Source organism: Osmia lignaria, chromosome 13 (assembly GCF_051020975.1).
Source record: "Osmia lignaria lignaria isolate PbOS001 chromosome 13, iyOsmLign1, whole genome shotgun sequence".
Lineage (NCBI taxonomy): Eukaryota > Metazoa > Arthropoda > Insecta > Hymenoptera > Megachilidae > Osmia > Osmia lignaria.
In genome coordinates, this window is record NC_135044.1 from 8250531 (window position 1) to 8269652 (window position 19122).

Here is a 19122-nt window from a genome sequence, read left to right on the forward strand (position 1 = left end):
TGTGTAAGTAGATTATGAAACTAAATTGAATGTATAGCTTTATAATTGAAATTATAAAACAAACAAAAAAGTGCGACGACTGAATCGTGGATATTACTGAAAGGGCTGTACGATGACAGTGATAAATAAATACTATAACTCGGAATTCCACTGCCTGAAATTTGTTTTCGTTCATTAATACTGTTGCTCCTTGTCTTCCTGATCAGTTTTTAAACTTTCACTCTCCCACTGTTTGTACTGTAACTGACACCGACAAAAGATTAGAAACACGAATTCAAAATGATACGTTTTATAAAAATTTATTCCTGTAACGTTATAGCTGAAGAAGAAACGTGAAATGTTTTTTCGATATAAAAGTTCTTCACGGATGAACTTTTTTAGAATATTTAATGAGAAAGATGAAAGAGTGTATACGTTTTGTAAAATAAGTAAATAAATTGTACAATTTTCTTATTTGTTTAGCTTAACACGCTGCAGGCTTAATGTAATACTTTTACAATGCTAGGTCTTTGTTACGTGATGAAACATTGAGTAACATTATAAATAACGACGACGACGACGATGATGATGGATGATGATGACGATAATGATAATAATAATAATATTTTTTTTAAATTACCGCTGTTCGATTATTCGTTTGAACAGGTACTTGATAAAATTCATCGTTAAAACTTCACAATTTCCTTACCTGCTACCTGATTCCTTCATCATCTAATAGTAGGTAAAGCAGTACTTTGTGAAACAAATAAGACAGTACTGTTTCCATTTAATATTTTTCAAATGATTTCTTGTTCCCTCCTACACAGAAATTGGTTTGAAAGTGAAACCTGAACAGCAAGAAGTTTTCTTAACAATTTGTCAATCGATTGGCCAGATGTACCTTAAACATATTTTGAATTTAATGTGCGTTATTAGACGCTGTGTAATTACTAAAATGTTAAGAAACCAGCTTTGTCATTCATTATGCATTCTTGACCTGATCGAATCTAAATTTCCTGTTTATCTCATGAAACACGTCACCTATATGCACTATCAAACATTCTAAACCAGTGCTGTCTAGTGTTCAATAAAGATTAAATGTGTATAGGTTACAAAAAATTGACGGATGATGCGAGTAATGGGAGACTGAAAAGGAGCCCAGTCTTGGACAGCACTGTTTAAACTTTTCTGCGGCAAGCGATTGCTCGTGGCGATAAAATAACTGCCCAAGGGGCATCGAACTGCTCAGGCACAGTCTAAGCTTATGCCTAAGTTCCATCCGTGGAGTGTGTACGGTTCAGCAAGTAATCAAGATCATGGGCAATACGATCGAGCATGCCGCTAGTTGTAGCCTCGCAATTTGTAATTACTATTTCAGGTGTATTCTCTTCTCCGTCTGGTTGCTTACGTTCAGCTGTGTTCGCTATATCAGGGATCACGTTCACGTGTTCTCTGCTCTTCAGCTCTGTCGTGGACAACAGTTCAATGTCAGTTTTCACGGCCAAGGTAACGTCCGGCATGCCGCTTAAACGGGACTCAACATCGGCGCTGCATAAAACTTTTGCCGCGTTTTCTGGCGACGGATTGTGAGCGATAAAAATCTGTCCCTGCGACTCCCGATACTTGCCGTATTCTCGGAAGCCACAACATTCACCGCTGCCGTAAGGTGGTTCGTTTACACAGTGGGAACTTCGCGCAGAGAACATACCGTCGAATACTGCGATCGTCTCCTGATACTTCCGTGGACTGGTGTTGTAATTTTCAAGATTTATATCGTCCGAACGATCGATTCGTATCTCTGGCAAGAATCTACCGGCGACGGACACAGAAGGCTTCGAATACGACGACGTGGACTCGTTTATAAATTCACGCATATCTATACTGCCAGCTGCAATACCGCGAGCTTCTAAATAAGACTCCCCGATGCTTAACGTTGAAGGAGGCGGTGCCGTGTCATTCTCAACCTCTGCACTCTTCGAACAGACTGATAACAATGAAACGGATCCGTTTACACCGTTCCCAGTATTATTGATTAAGTTTCTTTTTTTTTTTTAAGTACCTTTAATTGGCTCGGATGTTATTTCTTCCTCGGTATCTCGTTTCCATGTCAATTTCCGCAGGATCAAATCGATGATCGCCAATTCACCGTTCACGATATAAACTATCACTATGATGAATCCCTGAATGAATAGATGTCGTCGCTAAAATGTTAACGCGAACCCAATATCCTCGATTATACCAATCTTTGTATACTTACCAAAAATGAAGAAAGAGAAGCAAATGTATAATGGAAGATAATAGAACTGGAGTTTATGTAGAAGATGGAGGAGGCTTCCATTGCGATTATACCACAGATGACAATAGCCGCTCGATGAAGCATTCGTAACCTGAGAAAGGAACGTTTGAATTTCTAAGAAAATTAATTCACCGTCACCTGATGGTATTGATACATTCCTACGATGACAATTAAAGAGTTATGAATTCAAACGATGCTAAAGTTATACCTTGCCTCGATCGCTTCTTTTTTCATTACATTTTCTTCGACAAGCGCATGAGCCTTGTGCAGGATTCCCAAGTATAATAATGCGAATATAAGAAACATCATCGTTGCACAAGTGACGAATATATTGTAGACTCCGCTACCAAAGATCAACCACCACGATTCGTGTCTCCAACCAGTACTCTTGTGCGTTAATTCCGTAGTTAGCACAGCTAAGATGGGTACACCTAAATAACATTAAGACTGTGTAAACGTTTGTACTTTTCTTACTTATATTCACAGCGTATCTGCTGCATGTAATATTTTAGCTGACCAGTAATTACTGCAATAACGGTGGGTTGGAAGTGATGATTGGATCGAACTTGCGTCAAACCAGCAAAGATGATCAAAGCTTCTGATATCGGTGCAGACATGCCGATCAAAAGGAATGCTTCCAAAGATATTGCCACAATCGCGTACGAACTCTGGCCACAGAAAGTAATGATAACGCATTAATTATATTTCTCCAGGGCCACGTGTAACCGATATTGTTACTTCAAGTACTGTACCTCTGGCAGATTGTTGTGTACAGCGTAAATAAATACCGCCATCGCTCCAACCAAAGCACCGCAACACTGCAGCTTTAGGAAGTTCAACCAACTTCGATGCCTCCACCAAAAGGATCCAAGAATCAAGGAGGAAAGAAGACACTGTAGTAAACAGCTACCACAGCCGAATATTACAATGAACGTGGTTTGCTCCTTTTTAGCAAGCACTACCTGAAGTTGTTTTTGCGTTTTAGTTGTTTCAGAACTTTAGATGAAGTACTTTTTACCGAACTGTAACTTACTCTCACTGCACGTGCTGTTAGAAAAATTGCAAACGTGCCGGTATTAGGACACAAACAATGAGTAGTGGAGTCTCCTGGCAAAGTGTTAGCGATACAACTGTTTAGATCCCAAGTTCCAGTGTCGTCCATAAGACCGCAGGACACATTCCAAGAATTTGACTGATTTTGCACATGCTTCATCTGCAGGTCAACCCATATCTTGTTATGCTTATCAAGGCTGAAGGCAGGTACTACCACAGTGATGATACGAGAGTTAATGCGAAATTCGAGATCTGTTCCATCGCTATAAATAAAAAAGAAAAAAAAGCCAAGGAGTTAATAATCTGAAGAAATATTGAAAGAAACAATCATTGATTTTCGTGATCACTAACTCAAGTTCTTTGACGTAGGTAGTTGGAAGAAAATGGGACACGTTCTTGTAAACGATCACGATTCCGCTAAGGGTGTCGTTGGTCTTTACCCCACGTAGTCGTTTCTTCCATAATCGTATGGTCGTTTTATCGTCATACCAATTTGGATACCTACAATTAACGAAATCAGTAACACGGTTAATTAAACTTCACTGCAAACACGACAGTTACGTGGAATCATCTGCAGAGATCTGAAGAGAATGCGTGATGCTATCGCCGCTGTGTTGTTGTAATTCTTGGACATCTACCACCAGTGAAGGAAGAGATAGATGCTTGTAAGGATGAGTACCAGACTTGGTCCAGCAAGCCAAGCTTTTCCGCGTGATTTGCAGCAACAGTAAAACTTTCTGGAAATTAAAAAATAGTCCTTCTACAGTTTTCCTTTTGATTTATCGAAAACTAAGGCAAGGCGTTACCTGTTGACTTAAGATTGAATTTTTGTCGTTTAATATTCGACTAATGATTCGTATAAGCGCATCCGTGGATGCAGGCAAGTCTGATGGCACGATGTTACGCTGGTAACGTTCAACCTCAGCCAATATACTCAGAATGCGATCACCTTCTCCAGGATAAAGTGGTATACTACGTGATCGTAAGATTTCCCAGAAACCATAGATCGTTTCAGAACCAGTTGTATTCTGATAACCCAGTGTCAGACTCTTAAACTATAAGCAAGCAAGAACATGATCATTTCAGTTTAGTTAGAGACGAATGTATACCATAAGGGGATACCCTAAGTTTCAATAGACAAAATTCATGGGAACCTTGTTGTAATAGGAGGTGAGTGGCTCATACAAGCAAGAAGAAAAATCAGGTATTTGCCATTCAGGTGTGGTCGCATCTTTCATAGAGCACAGCCTGGACACTTTCTTCCCTATAAAATGCTGTGGACATTCTAACAATGCTTCGGATCCAGGAGCCGTGTCCGGCCAATCTAATCCCCAAGACTTTCCTTTCAAGCAAATGGGTATTAGCGTTCGATTGACGACTTCCATTCGGACGGACATGGACTTGTCTGCCACGTTGCACGTGTATATCGCTGATTTCTGAAAATATAGAACCATTGATAAATTACTTGGAAACGATTCGGCATTCATCAAACAATGTACCTGTGCATTTGTGATTTTCAATATACTACCCGCTGGATAAAGATCCTCCCACACTTCGCTACCGGGTTCCAGTTTAAGGAGGGCTCTATTCTTGGTCCAGCCGAATCCTATGTCAATGTTGGGCATATTAGGAGTCATGCACGTCAATTGTACATTGTTTCCCTGAAAGAGGACAAAATAATTGTTCCAAATTGAGCAAGAGATAGATATTTATGTACTGTGAAGAAATGAAACAGTTACCTTGTCTATGGTAGCGCTCATTGGCATTACCTTCACGTTTGGCTCATCTCTTACATCGACATAAATAGTTTTACATTGTTGTACACCCCAATCAATTATCTGGCAAGTATACTGACCCGCGTCCAATAAGGTTGCTTTTTCGATGGTTAATAGCGACGTATGAAAGTCGGAACCATCGTTTGGAAGATGCCTGTGCCAGATTTCTCTAAACAATAAAAATACGTGAATTAAGATTTTAAATAAAGTGGAATAAAATTTAAAGATAGTAGCTGTTTGATGTTACCGACCGATGGTAATGGTACAGGTACCATCTGACTATGGCGTCAGTTTACTTAACGTTCAACTTGTGTTTGACAACAAATTGATTTTTATACGATATAAAGATTAAAATATCGCTGTTCATTCACCTGGTAGCCTTGTGCATGTTCACCAGCATGTTGTCCTTGTACCAGGTGAAGTTTATTCCATAGCTACCTTGAGCGATACAAGATAAGATGATTTGGTCCCCGAGATGAACCTCGTGTTCGTTTCCTTGATTCAGACGGAGACTCTATGCAGGTAAATTAACTTTTATATATCAATTATTCAATGAATCGATTGCTATAAAGTAGACGAACAGCTACCTGCAATTTCAGAGCTGGCTTTTGTTGAAACGTGAAATGAGTCGACTCGAGGGAGATCTCGCTAAGTCGTCGACGTTGCACCAGTTTGTTGAGAGATTCCCGAATCTTGTCTCCATCTTCCGAATTCCCGAAGAAATGGAAGGTAATCTCCGACGTGGGTCTATGTAACGATAGACAGGTAAAGAATAAAATGTACTTTCAGCATTGTTTCTAAACATTTTTATCATTGAAAGGCAGCATCGTCGCGTAAACTTTACGTGTCTTTATCTTTTTAAGGATCTTCGTTAAAGGGGTGACCGGAATTACTTATTGTTTAATGTACCTACTCACGTCACGCTCAGGATTTGTAAATCCTCCATGGACGAGATATTCGAATTCCTTAAGTATTTTGCAAGCTGTGAAGAAGTTACAAGGGGTCAGTAACGGGAATATATAGTTAAAAATTATGGAATGAAGGCAATTGAGAAGAGGAAAAATAAAAAAAAAGGTCACTATTTTTGTTAACAAGTGCATATATTATAAAATAATCGAGTCATAACAATGACACGTTTTTACATATTCAACAATTACATCATAATTACAACTCGTGTGTGAGTAACATAACCGTACATGTAAGCACGTGTATCACGCACGTGATCGATGCAACTTTTCGCTTCTCTTTCTCGGTCTTAACTCTTATCACTTATAATATTTCTAAACGATCTTCCCATTCGACTATTCATCTTAATCGAAATTCATGCAGGAATTTACGCCAGTCCATTGTCTCGATACCGGCTGTTATCGATGCTTTTCCAAGTATACAAATGGCTCCCTCTTCCACCGATCGTTCAACGGTCCTTAGCAGCTTCAGGGAACGTGGTAATTTTGCATGACTGCACCCAGTCAGAATAAATATTCATTCCAGAAGGATAAACGTTTTCCAATTCATTCTGGTGGATCAAGAAAATATGGATCTTCGTTGGATATTAGTACACAGGATGGATCTCCGGTTCCCGGACACAAATGATCCCTTATTCGCTCCCTGGATACTCGTAACACCTTGATTCCCGTTTCACGACAGTATGCCTCAAGCAAGATCATTTGCAGGTGACTGGCTGAATCCATTTCTGTATCGAACGGCACGAGGCAGCAGATAGCTCCCTGACGGTTCTCGCATTCCTTGGATGCCAGTGCTCTCAACGTTGGCAGCATACCACAGGTTATCGTCGATTTCGAACATCCCTTTTCCTTCTGTTCGGACCAAGACAACGAACCGCTGAAAATTTTTGTGAAAATCAATTATAAAGAAACAGAAATTCTCGCAATAACGAGCAACGTCACTTGTCAAAGGTGAATCCTTACCTGTCTGTCATCGTGGCGGTTGGATAGGACTGTAAGCTCTGGCAACGTGTCATATCCGTAAGTATTTGTTCCTGTTTAGCCTCCGAGTTGATCTCTCGCGTGCCTCGTTTGCACACTTCACTGAATGTAGGAATTTTCTTAGCTTTGATTAACAGGTTATCACAAGAAGTAAACACTGTTGACAGTCAATCAAACGATTCACTGATTCTTCTGGCAGTTCCTGATCGATGCAATCTTACGCAACAATGAAACTTTCACGAAATACGATCAGCTTTGAATATTCTGTCGCACCAATTGCAACACAACGGTACGAGGCTCGAGTAACGAATGACCTCGAGGTACGGCGCGCGTTGCCTTTATACTTCTTCTCCCACCAGTTCACCATGTTCTATATATCTACGGGGTATTCCAGATAAAACGTACCGTGCCTGTGTACACAGAACGGAGCTTTTTATCGACGACAAGTCGGTCGCGAAAGCTCTTTTACCTGGAAACGAAATATCAGGAAAATTGCCCTCTGATCGCGATCGAGCGAAACGGCCGCGGAAAAAACGAGTACGAAACGTTTTGATTAGCGCTCGACGCGATGATAAATAAGCAGTTGACGAGGAAAAGTATTTCGTGTCAGTTTTCCTCGTATTACGATACTTTACCGTAAAATTCCTGATACTATGATCGGAAAAATGATAATATTTGTAACGAAATTGCCACAGGTGAGGAGAGCAAAAATTCCGAGGATAAAAAACCTGTACAGGAAAGTAGCTGCGTCATAAGAAGAAACGATTTGTACCCTACAAGGAGTCGAAACTGAAATAGTGACCGGGTCAGGGACTTGGTTTTGTGCGATACTTTTCTCGCTCGATACGTCTTTCCTGCAGAGAAATAGAGACGGAGAGAAGATAGATAGCGGATGATTTTCACGCTGAATGATTCGACGTTTCTTCTGAAGTGGAATGACAAGTTTGCCTAACCGAACTACCGAATTCGTTTGGCTAACAGGTTTCAACTGTTCCTGTCGTACCACGTTGATCGATAGCCGCGTGTCCATCGTAGATATACATACGCCGTAGATAATACATATACTTATAAAATCATGATGCAAACAGCAACGTCTCGTCCCTTTGGTTTCATCAGCCTTGCAACTTGAACAGATTCGCTGATAAACCAGGTGGAAATCTACTTGGGAATCACCGGTCTGTTAGGGGAATTATTGAAAGTCGATATTTCGCATCTGCTTTGGATTTCCTCCTCTCGCTCTGTTGTCCTTTACCGTACCAATTATATCCCGCGCCACAAAGGACTACGCGCGTGCTAAAATTAAATTGACCACACGTAACGGATTTTAATTTCGATGAACGAAGAAAGTTGATTTGTTACGTAATCGATGATAAAGCATAACGATGCTGGAGGTAAAATGAATCTGCCATTTCTACTAGACGATCAGCGGTGACATTTTCATTTTCATATTTTATCACTTGGAATATTGGATCAGATGTGCAACTTTTTTTTCAGATTGCTACTTGAATAATCCTGCATAGGTGTTGGTGGAATCGAAGAGCGCGTGCACAAACACTTGGGAATCCCAGAGTCCTTAGGTAAGAACTTTGAAACTGCAGCCTCGAAAGTATGCGTGTAAAGGTGGAGTTCTGGTAATGAGTTTGATTTTTACGAGAACTTTTAGAAAAAATATATCCACTCGATTCTCTTTGTTTCTTTATCGAGGATATCAAAACATGCGACAGAAAGGTAACTTTTTCTCCATTGATATCACAGATGATTCATAAGTAAACAGTACGAGCAAGTATCGGTTTAATCAGCCATGTCTGCTAGGGCACACCATAACATGGATTTATTATTTTTAAATTTAATTCATCTTCCGGTTTCCGGAAGATATAATCAGTACAATTTCCTGCATTTTCCAAGTAATTTGATTAAATTATTCCACCGATCATTGATTATCTATCACGTCCTTAGTATATCTAATCATCGACCTTCTGTTTGATATCCTAGGCATTTATCTATTTCTTTCGTTCGTTATAAATGTTATTTTATCAACGATATATCTTCGTACACGTGTCCCTAATTAATGTATGTATATATCATTCGACGAGAAGTACGGAATTACCGAATTAGTAACCGAGGTATACGAAAGGTTTGCAAAGGCAACCGTTGATATCGTGGCGCAATTCCCATTGCGATTGTCGTAATCGAAAACATTTGGCGCCTTGAAATCGTCGGCCTCTTGAATATACAAAAAAGCAGAGTGGCTGCGAGTAGATAATCTTATCGCGGGAAAGAGACAAGCGAATCGGTGTTTCTCATTGACGTTGATAAGGTTGCGAATCGCGATTTCGTTCGGGGAAAGTAAAGCGTCTGACCGTTCCTCGAGAACTTCCCACCGAGTTTTCGCAGTACAGACGTAAATAAAAATAACTCGTATATTTAAATGTTATTTCCTCGAATCTTATTTACCGACCACATTCTTGTTTTTAGGATACCAGATGATCGGGAGGAGGATACTTGGTTCGTCATTTTTTACCAGCTACGCCAAAGCCATTGTCTCGCGTGATTTTCAAGTGGTTCGTACAATTTTGAACAACACCGAGCTGACGAAAAATCATATGACGCCGGAGATGAAGCTGTTTTTGTTAACACCCAACTGCCCTCTTTATCACGAACCGTTTCAAAACGTTCTGCAAGGCAGCAATATGAAAAGGAACGTGTTCGTTGAGCCTTTCTGGTCGATTTATTGGCCAGGAGGACAGGGGCTCGCCAGATTCGTCCTCGACGAAGGGAACGCGCTGTTCTCATCCTCGAGGAACGTTTTGGACCTTGGGGCTGGATGCGGGGCAACAGCTATAGCCGCGAAACATCGGGGCGCCAGCAAGGTTGTTGCCAACGATATCGATAAAGGTTTGCATTCATTTAAGCTGTAAAGATATCGCTAAGCAGCAGCTATTAATAGCAGCCTCAAGGAAGTTATTACCAGATAGCTGGTCGATATCTGAGAAATGATTGATGTCTGAGAAAGATTAGGCGTTTATTTCCATTTCGTTGAAACTGGAATTTTGAAAGAAACGGGTAGTGTTCCCGGATAATAAAATTCCAAAAGGTTGTTGTCGAGAGTTATCCACCATGGTGCATCGGCACTTGAACATGCGTTCAGGAATCTGGGAATTTCCTTTTCAGGAGAGGAAAAAGAAATCATCGTACAGGGAAGAACTGGGTGCATCGTGCTACAGAAGCGATAAAACAAACCGATGGAGGGGGTGGAAATACCATAGCATGCAGCGAAGAGAAGAAAAACTATAGATAGTACGGTTTACGTCATCCGTCCGCTCGAGAAGATAGTTAGAAAGTGGCAGACTGGAACCCTCGGATCCAGACGTTGAATTTTTGAATCATCAGAACGGATTTAGAATGGACCGTTGTTCGAAAACGTAGCTATAAATACTTTGGATATAGATAGAAGCATTGAACGTATTAGAAAGCGATGTAACGATTGAAAACAAAAGGCAAAATTAGCCTCTTCGAGGTTTCCCTATTTTCAGCGACATTACGCAAAGTGTATATGTAAGGACATTTTAAATGGGGAACATTGAAATGGCAAGTGTATCCAGAATTTCGCCACTTTTGTTCCTGCTAAAAATAGTTCAAGACCGGCTCAAGGTCTGGATCAAGCTCCGTTCCTTGTCTTACAGGAGGTCAACGATCGCCGTACAAACCCGACATTCCAAACAAACTGATGGCACATTTCGAAAAGTATGCCAGGCATCGAACGCTGATAACGTTCACTCGGTGCGCTCGAACAGCGCAAGAATGAATCGAAGCATTCCACCGTTTACTACGTTCTTTTCTACATTCGCATCGGTCACGTAGAATGCGAATCGATAATCAGGTACATCCGTAATTACTGCGCACGGTACCTGGAACTGACTCTCTTTTAATTCGTTGCTCTAATAAGATTACCCTCTAAACGCAATCTTTGATAGCGTAAGGGCCATTCCCTTTTATAACAGGAATTGATAATTGTGCCGTGGACGATTCGAAGAAAGTCGAAAATGTAGGTCAGACATCATGCGCGTCAGTGAAAGGTAGCCGATTTCTGCGTTTTACGTTCGTTGCATTCTTAAATCTTTGCCTCTGCACGACAGTCAATCTCGTTGACGTACTAGCATTGCGTCGTAACGTACGTGAATAATAGAATTTTCTTCAAACGTTTCGTTTTTAGCGTCTGCTAAAAGTCTGTCGCAAGCTTATTTCCTCGTTTATTCAATTGTAGTATCATTGATGTTTCTGGCAGTTCCTTTCCGAGGACCGATTTTTCAACGGTTGATCAACGTTACGCAATCGTTGTAATCCTCTTCGCATACGCGTTACGTTGTTTTATCTTATCCACCCCCCGCCAAGCTCTTCTCGCGACTCGATCGTGCCATTGTATTCTGGCATTTGTTCGAACAAGATAACTCGTATCAAATCGTCTATAACGAAAATTGATTATCAGCTCGACGAATATTCCTATAAAAAGCCGCACGCGACAACGGAAACCAGCACACGTTACGTTATTATGTAATAACGTTTGTTGCCTCCGATTACCTGTCCACGAAATTCTACCTAATCCCGCATCGATCCTCGTTCGTTAATCGTCTAGAAAAATCGCTTTTTTCATTTCTCCATCGTATCGATAATGTTAATTTTGTCTGCTTTTAGTCGCCTGCACGGCAATTATGATGAATGCGCTGGTAAACAACGCGGAGCTCGAAGTGTCTGAAGAAAATTTATTGCATCGTCCCCCAGATAAATTGATAGATTTCATTTTCATCGGTGACATGCTGTACGACGAGGAAATCACCAGCGTTTTAATCCCCTGGCTGGAAGAAGCGAGTAAAAATGGCACGCGGATCTTCCTAGGAGACCCAGGGAGACACGGTTTCACCGAGGATTTGAGGAAACGATTGACGTCGTTGAAGATTTACTCGTTGCCGAAAAATGTACGACAAGAAAATTATGGCTATGATAAATGTTACGTTTGGGAATTCTCTAAGTAACGAACAAACTCGATAAACTGCATCGCGTGATCAAACAATAGGTATTAACGAGATATGTACACGGTTGTCATATGGTAGCGCGTGGCTTGTTCGTAAACAAGCTGATGGCAATCCGATTTATGACAGCCAGACGCCAAATATTGCGAAACATCGCCACGGTAACAAATTGTATGCTCGTCCTGATATAGATTCTTTGTCTATTTAGCGACTCGTCTCTATGTAAAACGCTCAATTTTTCCTATCTACTTATATATTTAAGAAACATCTATGTTGGAGTTGCCAACCGATGCTGTTCAGACTCTCTATGCTCACCTGTTTACCGATGTAAGACTCCAAGCTACCGTGTTGCGTTATCAATCCGGTCCGTAAAGATGTCACGTTAGATAATTTGATTCTGCACTCGTATCTCGAACGATCTGAAACAATTTCCGTGATTGATTTAACATAACTAACAATAAGTAGCAATACTTATGAAATTATCTGTTCAAATTATCTAAAGTATGTTCATAGAAGAAACTCGCGTATACACTCACTGTTATAGATCTTGGTACCGTTTTTACAGGTGCACGGTTCTTGTTCGTCTTCGTCGTAAGGGCACTGCATTATGCAATTCTCGATTCCGCATTCTGTGAACAAACGTCGACCTGATGATCGTTAGCATCGATGATTCTTACGGATGACTCACGCTGTAAGTAGCTTGAATTCGACCACGCCGTGAACGTGACTCATCCGAAAGTTATCCACATGTATTTTTGCTCCGTGAACGGAACAAGCGTTAACATGGAAGTGAATCTTACCACCGTCAATCGTGTCCAGAAGACGAATCTCGCAATAACGTCCAACATAGCCGTCGAGGCAATGGCAATTCATCGCTTCTGCTCCAATTTGCCTGTAACAGTTCAACGAACCGATCGTACATTCATCATTCTTATTCAAGCTACATTTTTCGATCAAGAATCATCGAAACTCGCTTTTCCAGTTTAAAAAGTTCAACGATGCGAGGATAATTGGACGATCGACCTACATTTATACGTATTATCGATTGATTCTGTTTCGCTCGGCTTTTGACGTACAAACTTTCCCGATACTACTGGTCACGTTATAGTTTATTGAAACTGCGACAACGAACTTTCGAGTTTGATAACAAGTTGCAAACTTTAATGGCTTGATTAACGAAACACGATGAAACGTTCGCTTTCCCTCGTTCTGATTGAGACCTTGCAGATGGTATCGTTGATTATAACTTTCTATAATTATCAGCTACTGGAATTTTATCTCTTCGATACGATCACGTTTGAGATCTTCTGTAAATTGCTAATTACAAGTTACTTAAAAATGATTAACCTTGCTGAATAACATAGAGGTAAAATCACAAATGATATATCATACTTGCAAGTGCCCCCGTTTTGGCAGATAGCATTGTGATCATCCTCGAAACAGAGAGGTCCTTCGTTGCAGTCCTTTCCGCTGAAGCCGTCGAAACAGTTGCACCAGAAATTTCTACCAGGAACAACGGAAAATTTCGTTATTTGTACACGGCACGTGGAATGAGTTTCAGAGGCGAGGGATAAATCGGGAGGGTCGCAGGATTTATTAATAATTCATGAGACTTGATACGGTATCTCTATGCCCTACAAACCTCCCTATGATCCGATTTGCCCTTCTCTTCTGTTTATCTTTCACGATGGAAATTTTTCAGCTTACCAAATTGTTGTACAAATTAATTTCCTTATTTAAATATAATATATTGTAAATCGGTAATTCTTAATTTAGCTAACTATTATCCCATCTTTTCATCGATTGCCACAAACTATTCCAAGTATGCGATGAAAATTGAAAGTGAAACGAGAAACGGGGACATGGTACTCACGTGTAGTCCGCGGACACGAGGCAATCGCCGGTGTAAGAACATCGTTGAACAGAACAGGAATTCGAATTCGGCGCGTCCTCGGTCATTTGATACGTGACATTGAACCCGTACACATCGAGCAGATCGTTCAGAACCCGTACGTGATTACCCTCGAGCCGATCAAGTTCGAATTCCACGACTAGAAACGGTCTGAACGTTCTGAACCAACGATATTCGAACACGTTGCCCTCGGTGATCTCCTTGATCAACGTGGCTCCAAAGTTCATGTTCTCCGATTCGTAATAAGCATATTCGGTGAAACTGAGTCCTTTGTAGACGTAGACCTGCGTCAAGTATACAACAATGGAGCTGTTAGCCGCTGGAATATCAGAGACGTCGATCACCCAACGACACTTTATGGGAACTGGAAACGAGCCGGGAAAATTCGGGCTTTGGATCACTCCCCTCGGTGCCGTCAGACGATCTCCACACGACACCTCGTTCGTCGTGGAACCTCCTATTAAACTCAGACAGCAGACGTAACAGAGAAGCTTCATCTTTCTGAACAGAAATATTTCAAAATACTTGATGATTTTTCCTTCCAGTTATAAATTAAAGTTTATTTACCTGTTTGTATATGGATTGAGACGAAAAGGTGTCGTTTCCAGTCTACATACATACATACACTGGTTCAAGAATTAAGCAGGATATACTGTAAAATTAAGAAACAGATGATAAATATTAACTGTAACTAATTTAATAATAGTGAATAATAATGATACCTACATTATAATAAAAAGACTGGTTTGTGTTTTGAATCAACCCTTATGTCCTCTTATCTTCTCTTCACACTTCAAAATACATTCGTCCTTCCACACATCTTATCGTTACACCCTTACACTTCATTTTCACATGAAAAGAACGTTCGTGAGGACGATTCAAGTGTTGAAGAGAAATCCGTGTATCTGCAGGTGTATAAAGTCATTTCTAAAAGTCGTTTTTCAACATCATGTGTTGCAATTGTTTAGTACAATGCTGGAGGATAAAAGCTTTCGCCGTTCCATAGTGTAAGGTAATTATGAGCCACAAATGATGCATGTCTTTCAGAAATTTAGCTTGTCACCCACTGCTGGGTTATGCCGAATCAAACGCGTTAGATGAGGTAAAAATGCACGCATAAGGGGTACGTGTTACCCCAAGAATCGATCTTATACTCTGAGACGATTAACAATTGAACGAAGATTGTCGGAATGTTATCGCGTACGTACGAACCCGCGATCTGCCGGGCATCTGGGCGTTAGCCTCCTTTGCACAACTGATCTCTCCTACGCGCACCCTCAGTGCACCCTTCCTGTACCCAGATGCCTGTAATCGAGACGAGAGAAGGGCAGCGAAGGTACTGCAGGGATGCTGGCAAGCTTTGTTACATCTACGTGTTTGCATTTCTGATCGAACCACACGAGGGTGGAGTTGAAATTCGTACATCTTAAGGTTGTTGGATGATCCAGGAATCCATGGATAATCGCTTTGTTGACGGAACATTGGGAAAAGATACGATTGGATACGTGTAAAAAAAAAAGAGTTTAAATGAACAAAATAAGAAAAAAGTAACATAAACTATTGTACGTTCAGTTCAAGGATCCTTTTATGGATTCAGGATAGAAAAATCAAGCGATAACACAGCAATTGTTCTATGTAACTTATTGCATGATAAAAAGTTATATATATATATTTATTTATTTATTTAAATTAGAATAACGTAATTTGTTTATGTAATTAACTTATCTTACAGTTCTCGATTATAAGCTATATACAGCTTTAATGCAAAAGGCAATGGTAACTGATGTATCTTTTCCCTCATAAAAGTAGAAAAGGCATTTTTGTTTACGTAATGGGCGACAATAACTTCATCCTTAGGGTATTTATCACTAGTGACCGAATGAGGATTAAAATTACGATTTATCGTGATATCGGATAGATCCGAATCCATCGCGTCTGCTGTCTCAGATGGATACACCGTTTCCAAGTCTGAATGATTTGTGTTCGAACTTGAGCTGCCTTCCTCGTTACTCAAGTTTACGTCTTCCACTATTCCGCTATCCGTTTTCTCTCGTTTTGCCACTTTTTTGCGTTGAACGAGGGTCTCCTCGTGATCCGCTTCGCTGTCGGTATCGTTGTCGTCGTCGTCGCTGTCGGTGTCACTGTCGCTTATATTCAAACATATAGCAGTTGCAATATTTTCATTGACATTAATGATACGCTGTGTGTGAATGATATTTTCTTGCGATCGTTCATCGGTGGAACTTGAAACACCCTCTGCATTGTTTGATGCGTCTGCGTTGAAAAAAGAGTCTTTCATAGACGAGCTTCTGTTTCCAAAATTCTCTACGTTCTGATTATACTGACCACTACTCCCGCTGTTGCTCGCCTTTCTCCAATTCTGATTTTCATTTGGATTAGTTTGCACGACAGTCCTTACTTGAGAGGTACATTGTTCGCTAGGATGAGTATCGACACTGAGCAAGAAACATACCGCTCTACTGAATTCCTCGCCTCCGTCTGAAACAGCCTCGTCGGATTCCTCGAAAATAGGAATAACGAATCTTCTTAAAGTCTGATGGGGAGGAGGGCTAAGTTTTCGTCGTTCTGGTACTATAAGCTTTGTAGTCTCCAGATCTGCATGTTCAACCCAGACATTCAAACGTAAACGATCTCTTATTTTACCCCTGCATAACTCTTGTAAAGACAACGGATCACATTCGGCTACAAAATATTGTTGATATTGAAAAAACAAATTGCAAATGATACATTTATTTTACGACGCTGGCAAATATACGTACGTAAGTGGAACAATGTTTGCTCTGAAGCAATAGGCACAACCAATGTTGAAAATGATACAGACAGCATTGTGAAATGCAACCAAGTATCCTCGTCTATTCTGTGTATACGAAGCAAATGATCCTTAAAAGGCATTACAAGAATCCCTCCGACGCGTACAAATTGTCTGATAAAACCTTCGTGACCTTCTGGACATGCTGCACCACAATACACTCTATCGTATTGTCTACCAGGTGCAACATTCAGACAATTCCCTGTTAAATGTATAGTTACATGACTCTTTTCTGCTTTCACAGGAGCCACACATACTTGTAAGTAAATTCTTTATGTATCACCTTGTATAAAAAGTGGCTCACAAAAATCAAATTCATCCAGAGCTAATGACTTCTGTTTAAATTCTTCTAGTCGCTCGTATGCATACTTTAAACAATCTTCGTGTAACTCAATGCCATGATTTGTTCCATGTTGGCCTAAGAAAGGCACAAAGATATCACCAACATTCTACATTGATTTAATAAAATAGCAGTGTTCTTACTCAATATGAGTCCTGCCATTGTACTAAGATAACCAGTTCCTGATCCAAGATTTAAGAAGCTCAATCCTGGTTCCAAAAAAAGAGCTTCCATTACCTCGCTATATATACATGGCGCTGATAAATGGATGTTCCCATGTTTCCAAGCAATATCTTTATAAGCAATCTCTCTATGTAATGGCAAAACATAATCTGCCCTGTCGACTGCTCTAAATACTTTCTCCACCTCTTTGGTTCTTATATAGCCAGATTTCATTAAATCATCAACTAATTCATCGTTATTCTGTCCACTGCTTACAGTTGTCCCCATTCTTAACAATTGATAAATCCTTCTGCAACTAAATTTAAGTATTATTAATCGCATGTTTCTTTAATATATTTCTTAGATATTTACATAATTTGATAAGCTTTTTCATAAATATTAAAAGAATAAGAATCTATTAAGTTCCAACAATTTCCTGTTAACATCATAATGTAAACTATACCTACTTTCACTCGTTTATTAACTTTATTTACTAATCCTTTTAAAAAAGTAGCATGTTTCTATAGATATAGCAGTCAAAACTCTCAAGAGCTAAACACTAAAAATAACTTACCAGATCAAACTATAATATACGATCAAAGTTTGTACGAATATTAACAATGTTACAATTATCAAATTATCAGAATATATTTCATCTGATAAGAATCATATTTGAATAAATATCGAACATATTTTCTTCGTATTATATTATTTCTTATAAATCGTTGATACTACGCGACAAAATATAACTTGTTGGAATTACGTCAAAGTGCGTCGCACATATACAAATTGAATAAAGGATATATTTAATTATTATGACGAGCGCTTGTATCGTGTAACAGTAATCAAGTTCAAAAAATATACAGAAATATTAAAAGCTTGTGACAGATGCGCATAATTTTTGCAACATTTTCGTCAAAATTTTCCCTTACCAGATGAAAACACTATATTTAATGACAATGAATAATGGAGTCGATGTTAAATCGAAAAAAAAATTTTTTCCAGCTCAAATTAGTTTATTACGACGAGCACAGTATCACGCATTGTAATATGACATTTTGCGACAACAGGCTGCAATAACTGTTATAATGTCTTCTATTTTGATAAGAGTAAGGTCCATCAAGTCCATCAGCTGATAGCACAAAACACGAACTGTCTCTACGCCATTGTATGACTGCGGCTGTTGTATGGCAAATTAAATGGCACATCGACAAGTTTCACACGAAAAAATTGTATCACTTGCAATCATTATTTCCTTTTATATAATCTTTGAGAAATTTTTCTAAATCTCAATGTACTTTTCTGTGGCTTTTTACCTTTTTCTTCAAAACGCGTATGTGTGTTAATCGGCCTCTTTGAAGCGTACAACATCGAGCGCAAGCGTTACATATGCTTTGACATATGTCTCTAAAATATAAAAGTAAATATGTACCATGTACTTATACGTATATGAATATAAGTTTGCTAATTCATGTATCGATGTATATGTAATAAAACGACTGAAAACCTGCTTTCACAGTTGTAATCGCATTGTAATTTGTATGTATTTATAATATGTATCGAACGTATGGTTGCAAATGTAGCACTAAATTAAGTAGACATACAAAATTTGAAGTACGAATACTACCAAATTATATTATTAATAAAAGTACAAAGCCTTATCTCTACACCAATCAAACACAAAATACGTGTTCCAATATATTCGTCGCTCACATTAAATTTGTTATGTACTATCTCTATTTTTTATTTCGATCGATACCGAAGAGTGTAACATTTCATTCTTACATTATAGGACTAAATTT

The 19122-nt window shown here is 39.5% G+C and overlaps 4 protein-coding genes across 11 annotated transcripts; 1 reads left to right on the forward strand and 3 right to left on the reverse strand.

Moving 5' to 3' along the window:
- Positions 1-111: 111 nt before the first annotated feature.
- LOC117602168 (uncharacterized) lies at positions 112-14855 on the reverse strand. 3 transcript variants are annotated; one of them, XM_034319817.2, is made up of 23 exons: positions 14715-14855; positions 14556-14640; positions 13950-14489; positions 13469-13579; positions 12877-12968; positions 12613-12705; positions 12392-12495; positions 6021-6085; positions 5691-5850; positions 5475-5617; positions 5068-5272; positions 4828-4989; positions 4483-4764; positions 4135-4383; positions 3890-4065; positions 3680-3829; positions 3309-3591; positions 3028-3237; positions 2793-2943; positions 2484-2706; positions 2237-2366; positions 2039-2159; positions 112-1963 (listed from the first exon to the last, which is right to left on the reverse strand). In XM_034319817.2, the coding sequence occupies exons 2-23, from the start codon at positions 14609-14611 to the stop codon at positions 1248-1250; spliced, it is 4422 nt and encodes a 1473-aa protein (XP_034175708.2). In that variant the 5' UTR covers positions 14612-14640; positions 14715-14855; the 3' UTR covers positions 112-1247. The 3 variants fall into 3 exon arrangements, 2 of the variants coding, with proteins under 2 accessions (XP_034175708.2, XP_034175707.2); XM_034319816.2 differs by having other exon boundaries at positions 2039-2180; XR_004580900.2 differs by having other exon boundaries at positions 1947-1963; positions 2039-2146.
- Positions 6615-7168, reverse strand: LOC117602180 (uncharacterized). The gene is made up of 2 exons (XM_034319851.2): positions 7032-7168; positions 6615-6945 (listed from the first exon to the last, which is right to left on the reverse strand). The coding sequence occupies exons 1-2, from the start codon at positions 7082-7084 to the stop codon at positions 6615-6617; spliced, it is 384 nt and encodes a 127-aa protein (XP_034175742.1). The 5' UTR covers positions 7085-7168.
- Positions 6959-12398, forward strand: LOC117602179 (electron transfer flavoprotein beta subunit lysine methyltransferase-like). Of its 3 annotated transcripts, XM_034319847.2 has the most exons (5): positions 7515-7654; positions 7745-8440; positions 8544-8626; positions 9525-9944; positions 11742-12398. In XM_034319847.2, the coding sequence occupies exons 4-5, from the start codon at positions 9533-9535 to the stop codon at positions 12077-12079; spliced, it is 750 nt and encodes a 249-aa protein (XP_034175738.2). In that variant the 5' UTR covers positions 7515-7654; positions 7745-8440; positions 8544-8626; positions 9525-9532; the 3' UTR covers positions 12080-12398. The 3 variants fall into 3 exon arrangements, with proteins under 3 accessions (XP_034175741.2, XP_034175738.2, XP_034175740.2); XM_034319850.2 differs by lacking the exons at positions 7515-7654; positions 7745-8440 and adding an exon at positions 6959-7088; XM_034319849.2 differs by having other exon boundaries at positions 7560-8440.
- A 781-nt stretch (positions 14856-15636) lies between the features above and the next one.
- LOC117602174 (protein-L-isoaspartate O-methyltransferase domain-containing protein 1) lies at positions 15637-19047 on the reverse strand. 4 transcript variants are annotated; one of them, XM_034319838.2, is made up of 6 exons: positions 18828-19047; positions 18637-18727; positions 17302-17636; positions 17102-17236; positions 16769-17020; positions 15637-16691 (listed from the first exon to the last, which is right to left on the reverse strand). In XM_034319838.2, the coding sequence occupies exons 3-6, from the start codon at positions 17606-17608 to the stop codon at positions 15715-15717; spliced, it is 1671 nt and encodes a 556-aa protein (XP_034175729.1). In that variant the 5' UTR covers positions 17609-17636; positions 18637-18727; positions 18828-19047; the 3' UTR covers positions 15637-15714. The 4 variants fall into 4 exon arrangements, with proteins under 4 accessions (XP_034175729.1, XP_034175730.1, XP_034175728.1 ...); XM_076691719.1 differs by lacking the exons at positions 18637-18727; positions 18828-19047 and adding an exon at positions 18253-18630 and having other exon boundaries at positions 15644-16262; positions 16335-16691; XM_034319839.2 differs by lacking the exons at positions 18637-18727; positions 18828-19047 and adding an exon at positions 17895-18224.
- Between the last annotated feature and the right edge of the window lie 75 nt (positions 19048-19122).